A 6,691-nucleotide genomic window follows, 5' to 3' on the forward strand; every position below is an offset into this window, starting at 1 on the left:
CAGCTCATTAAGAGCCTCATTTTGCTGCTCTGCTCTCAGACAGCCTTTGTGGGTCGGTCGGACTCGGAGGGGGTGGTGGTGGAGGGGGGTTAGTCTATCCGCCCACGCCTTAAGCCGCTTTATCCCCACCGATCTGAGTCGAGCTTCACACTGCTGCAGCTCCGACTGGGTCAGACAAAGTTGGAGACATTTTACTCGGAGCGAGTGTGTGAGAACCAGGACAGATGACCGGACTGTGGTGCTGAAGCTGAGCCTTTCAATCGGACTGGACAGCAGGAGGCGATAAACAAGTTCATACTGAGAATAAACTACCGCAAGAAGCTGGCAGCGGCGGTTCGGACATGGACCAGACTGGACTTTGGATGTTCTTGATAACAACTTGTGTTTTTTCAGGTGAGTCTCTAGTTTCATACCGCAAATACCTGAGTGATGAACAAATGGGGAGTAAAGTAACATGTAAAGAAATTACAAATAAAATAATCACACACACAAAAAGACAGGATTTGTATTCACAGAAAGCAATCTGTTTTTGTTTGTGTTATAGAGGCTTTTATTTTGAAGAAATCAGGGGTAATTTTGTTATTTACACTAGAAAGCCTTAAAAAAGGAAATTATTCAGAACCATTATCATTATCTTTCTTTCATTGATGTGCAGGAAATGAGTAAAAATCTAAATATATATGTAAGTTTGTACTTAAATGTACATTTCAGCTTAAGATCAGCTCTTCAGTATGCAACACTGATTTGTTTGTTTGAAGCATCAGTTTAGTGTAAAATTAATGCAAATGTAAAATGTCAGTAGGTATTTTCCTCAGTTTCTCTCCACTGTGGTGAAGTTTGCAGACTTAAATAGAGAAAGTACAAAAATGAAAGTCTTCTCAGCAACATATTGGTTTTTTATAACGTCATTTCTACCGTAACAATAGCATCAAATCCACTGAAATGTTTCCAGCTGATGCTGACATGTAGATGAACATCACTGCTGTGTTGCCCATGGCTTCCTCTCACGTTTGCACCTGTGTGAACTGGTTCATGCATGAAACTAGAACCTCCTGGCCATCCTAAGGTTTGAAGTTTTGAACGTCTGCTGCAGCTATAGCCACATAACTCAAACACACTGGTGCCAATAAGTGTGCTGTTGTAGAAATAATAAAACAGTGTTTGCCAATTATGGTTTAGCTAAATGATGGAGGACATGAGCAGGCTATTTCTGTGTGTGTGTGTGTAAAAGGTAAATGGCCTGTATTTGATATAGCGCCTTCTAGAGTCCTAGAACCCCCCAAGGCGCTTTACAACACAATCAGTCATTCACCCATTCACACACATTCACACACTGGTGAGGATGAGCTACAATGTAGCCACAGCTGCCCTGGGGCGCACTGACAGAGGCGAGGCTGCCGAGCACTAGCGCCACCGGTCCCTCTGACCACCACCAGCAGGCAACGTGGGTTAAGTGTCTTGCCCAAGGGCACAACGACAGCGACAGACTGAGCAGGGCTCGAACCTGCAACCTTCCGATTGCAAGGCGAGCACTTAACTCCTGTGCCACCGTCACCCCTAATGTGTGGCGTGTGTGTGTTAACTCTTTCCTCACTGTAACTGTGCCGTTATCAGATGACATCTGCTGTGATAGTTTTTTTTCCTGTTTCCTGCTCTGACAGTAATAAAGCCCCTCTCTGTGAGCTGAGCAGTAATTTGCTGGCGTGTGTACATGTGTGTTATTAGTGAGTGTGAGGTTGTTCCATGTGATTGTCATGCTGAAGGACAGAGCTTTGGATTAGAGGAGCTGCACGGAGAGCAGAAGGGTGAAACAACACGAGTGCTGCCAAGCCTCCGCTGCCGCTGCGGTGTTTGTCTCCTCCTCCAGGTTGATGCAGATGCAGAACACCTCCACATGTCTGGTGGTGGGGAACCAGGCAGATGTGGCGCTGTCACAGGCAGTGGCTGATTTATTCTTCCTCCTCCACAAAAGTTTGAAATCTCCTACAGGGAGAAACAGAAAAAGGTTCCATGAGACCAGCCAACATCATGAATATCTACATAATCCACTCCGCAGCTGGAACACACAGACACTCCTCTAGAAATAATCCGGCATGGACACACTCCTTCTGTCCTCTGCCTTTTAATTCCATCTCTTTTCTTTACCGTCTTTAAAGTTCACAAACATCTTCCACCTCCTTGTTCCTTCCATCAGATGATATTCGTTCACATGTGCTTTCTTCATATCTCTCCTCTCCCTCTTGGTATTTGCATTCTCATTTCCCTTCTCGGCCACAGATGCAGCAGTCAACATAATCCTGTGAGCTGCCTGCTGAACTCTGGCCAAGCACATCCTCTCCACGTTTCTGCACTGCCACAGAGATTACACACAAACACACGCGGGAAAACACGAGGGTGGACGCTGATCCCAATCACAAACAAGAAGAGATTATAATCAATTTTGAGGAAAATGAAAATCAGATGATCCATTCTAGTCATGGAACGTTGATAGTTTTTGAAGAAGTAGATGCCCTAAAATCAGCTTCTGCTCTTTTGTAGTACTGTTGTTTAGGAGCTGCCAAGTGGAAAATCATGAAATACTGCAGCCAGTTTTACTGGACCAATGAGAAGACACACACAGGATGAGTAATCCTAGATCAATCACAGATTTTATGACCAGCAGATTAAAGAGTTAATCTCAGCGTATTTCATCCATCACTGAGGCTGAAGCTGAATAAACCTGTTTACTTCAGTCATCGTTAGTAAGCGCAGAACTCCAGATGCCAGACTAAACCGTTGAAACAGAAAAAACCCAAGGCAGTTTAGTCCATTTTGGTGCCACTTTCATGCTGAATTATTTAAAACTTCACTAAACAATAAGACAGTTTCTAAAGGCATATTCAGCTTTGTTATCTTCTAGTAATTACTTACATGATGTCCTAATACTGTAGAAACATAAATCAGGGGTAAATGTGGCATTAGCTTGTGTGCTAGGTGCTATTTGCTATTAAAAACAGCTAAAACAGCCTTAAGAAAATGTTATTTTCCCGCATTATGGTTTTATGATGTTTTTCTGCCTTATCTGCTATAATGTCCACACGCTGTAGTAAAAAAATTAAACCAGAATGGGAAACAAAAGTAGAACTATAGGGAGCCTAAGTCTCCTCCATTTCCGGTCGGCTCATGGGTCACGGGAAGAACGAGAAAATTAATCCAAGTCAACGGGGCTAAAAGAGCTATTTTCTAATACACTTAGCCTTAGAACCTGGATCGCACATATGTTGTACTTCAGTTTAAATTAAAGTAATGATGTGTTTCAACCACACCAGCCACTACTTTGAAATTTATCAGTCTGTAAAAGTTTGTAATATCCAATGACTGCAGATCAGACGTCAGTACGTGTTAGCTGCTACATGCTATAAAACCATTAGCAACAACATGTTCAAAATAAAGTTATTAAGGTGATATTTCCAGCTGATCTAACGATTTAGAAGCTGCTTTATGAGCTGTTTGGGGCAGTAGTCTTATTGCTTTAGTTAATTTATAAAATGATTTATTATTTAGTGAATAATAGTAAAGAATCCATTTCTTTCTATGTAAATCACATTTGGATGTAATACAAACACTTTTCTTTTATCCAGGTTTAATATAAAGACTAAAGATGATCTAACTACAGAGAAAAACGTTTCCTTGTAGAATATTTCTAATAGCATATAGTGACACCTGCCAGTGCTTCTGTTTCATTCATACAATGTTAAATTAGGATGTGACATAATGGTGAAGACAGGTGGAGGATATCCCTGCAGGACGTTGACCAACAACACATTCGTCATGCTGTGCTGCTCTGACGGTTTCTAAATGTTGACCATTCAGATGTGAAACAGGTCTGCCATTGTTGTGTTCCATTCCCATGCTTGTCTCTCGGCCGTGTGCCCCTGTTTATGCTTTATTGTCATGCTGAGGTCATTTCCCATGCTCTGAACAATGGAAGAATGTGAGTGGAGAAAATGAGTGAGATGGTGGCATTTTCTGTGTATTTCACAAAGATCTGCTCTGACCTCACAAGTTCTAATTTAAGGTTAGATTTAGTGGCAACAATGATTTTGTCAGTATTACAGCATACTTATGATGTCTGGTTTATGTATTAAAGTTTGTCAGAAGATTTAGGGACTGCTGACAGGAACAGTTCTCTTGGTTCTGTGGATCAGCTGGATCTCCTGCCAATCAGGAGGTTGGTGGTTTGATCCTGGCTTCCCCTTCACTTGTAGAAGTTCTTGAGCAAAACACTAAACCCCATGTAGCTCTCCTTGTGTGTGAATTGGTTGTGTTAATAGATACATTCAGCCTGTTGAGTGATCAGTAAAACTAGAAAAGTGCACGAGTTTTAAACTCACGGCATTTGGCAGGTTTTAATAATCACGTTGTATTCTGCTGGATAATCACAAAAGAAACATAGTTATCTATATTTAAAAACATTTTATGCAGAATAAAGCCTAGTTTATGCTTCTCTGTCAGCAAGTTTGCACTCACATGCACATGTATTGACATTTTCCTTTTTTTCTTCTCCTTTCATGTGTTAGTGTTAGCTGGCCAATCAGGCCCACAGGTGAGCATGTATGGACAGCTCAGCATGAAACAGACTGCAGGGAAGCAGTGCCAAAAAAAACTGCCAGCTCAGCACAAACAACGCCAATGTACACCGAATTATCCTACCATGGCCAGACCAAGCTGACTCAAGTGTAAATGCCCTATATGTGTGAGTGAATGAGCAAGGTTGAATGCCTCTGTTTGCCCCTGTGATGGACCGTAGACTAGTCTGTGGTGGTCTTCACCTCTAGCCCAATGGCTGCTGGAGATAGAGGCCAGCTCCCCTTGATCCTAGTGAGCATGACGCAAAGGAAATGGTGTTAAAGACACATGAGCTGCAGTATGACATGTTGGTGTGGAGACTGACAAAGCATAAAGCAACCCCCCCCCCCCCCCCAATAAAATAAAAATAATCACAATTTACAACTAATCTTATCGTACACACACACACACACACACACACACACACATATATATATATATATATTGAGACTGGGGATTTAATTATGACCAATAAGTTGTGATGATTCTGTATAAATATAGAATGTCAAGCTGATTGATCTTTGAATGTTTAACCAGAAGAATTTAGGATTCTTTGCTTATTCAGGGACCATAAACACACTTCGTATTAATTCAGACAGAGTCAAGTATATAATAAAAAAAAACTTTATTTTCTAAACTAATTATAATACATGACAAGCTATGAATAATGATATGTGATGGAGCGTAAGTGTAGTGATGGAATGTGATGTGTGGTAATGGTGTAAAGTAGATGTATATCGGAACCTTTGTATCTGAAAGAGATTGTGAATTCTGGGTGTAAAATAATTTGTTGTCAGCTATAAACTAGAGAGTTGATGATTTATAGAATGGCATCAGATGCAATCTTGTTGTGTCTAAGTTCCCTGATGGAGACCCTCTCTGGGATCCGAGATGTCGGGGGGGGGGTGTTCGGGTGACCTCAAGGCATTGAAGTTCGTAGATTAACTGCAATGTGACCAGGTCAGTCCAGAATCGCCTCCCGGATCACAACAGGCATGACGGTTGTTGCTTCTAACCCCGGCTTTCCACCGGAGCCGTCAGCAGCACGTTACTGCAGCAGCACGTCATAGCTGCTGATAGGAACCGCTGTGGTCAACAGAACCTTTTCCACCGGAGTCGTCAGCAGCCGTCAGCAGCGCGAGTCGGCCGCATCTCAGGAGCAGCATGTCGCGGCCTTTACGAGCTGGTTCAATTTTCTACGCGCGACGCCTCTGAAACGGGTCAAGTTCGACATTTTTGGGGAAGGAAAGACAGGAAATCGGACGCGGAAATGGAGAGAAGTTCCCTAGATTTTCAGAATAAAGAACGTACTGCCTTCCGGTTGCTTTACTTTAAAAAAGGTACTAAATGTGCGGCCCCGTGAGAAGTTATCACCTAGCGGTCTCCTTTGTTTTTCAGGTCCGTATTGGCGATTATAAAACGGACAGAACATAAAACACAAACCATGTTGTAGTTTTCTCCTGCTTGTTGCTGTGTTTACCGATGAAGTCACTCGTGTGACTTCAGTGCTCGGTCAGTGACAGCTGTTCCCCTGCTGCTTCGCGTCTCGTGGGAAGGGCCAAGCAGCAGCTTACACGAGCAGGACGTGCTGCTGCAGTAACGTGCTGCTGACGGCTCCTGTGGAAACCCGGGGTGAGACGGATGGACTCTTACCCCGGCTTTCCACAGGAAAGCTGCCGTCAGCAGCACGTTACTGCAGCAGCACGTCATAGCTGCTGATAGGGACCGCTGTGGTCAACAGAACCTTTTCCACTTGAGCCGTCGGCAGCCGTCAGCAGCACGAGTCGGCCGCGTGTCAGAAGCAGCATGTCGCGGCCTTCACGCGCCGGTTCTATTTTCTACGCGCGACGCCTCTGAAACGGGTCAAGTTCGACATTTTTGGGGAAGGAAAGACAGGAAATCGGACGCGGAAATGGAGAGAAGCTCCCGAGATTTTCAGAATAAAGAAACGTACTGCCTTCCGGTTGCTTTACTTTTAAAAAAGGTTACTAACTGTGCGGCCCCGTGAGAAGTTATCATCTAGCTAGCGGTCTCCTTTGTTTTTCAGGTCCGTATTGGCGATTATAAAACGGACAGAACATAA

At 43.3% G+C, this 6,691-nt stretch overlaps 1 protein-coding gene across 1 annotated transcript in view; it reads left to right on the forward strand.

The window, feature by feature from the left end:
- Positions 1–207: 207 nt before the first annotated feature.
- The window catches only part of nectin1a (nectin cell adhesion molecule 1a), a 40,190-nt gene continuing 33,706 nt past the window's right edge, over positions 208–6,691 (forward strand). Inside the window, exon 1 of the mRNA XM_054730509.2 lies at positions 208–393. Within this exon, the coding sequence (XP_054586484.1) occupies positions 342–393 (52 nt within the window). The 5' untranslated portion in view covers positions 208–341. The remainder of the gene's footprint in view (positions 394–6,691) is intronic.

Source organism: Nothobranchius furzeri, chromosome 10 (assembly GCF_043380555.1).
Source record: "Nothobranchius furzeri strain GRZ-AD chromosome 10, NfurGRZ-RIMD1, whole genome shotgun sequence".
Classification (NCBI taxonomy): domain Eukaryota; kingdom Metazoa; phylum Chordata; class Actinopteri; order Cyprinodontiformes; family Nothobranchiidae; genus Nothobranchius; species Nothobranchius furzeri.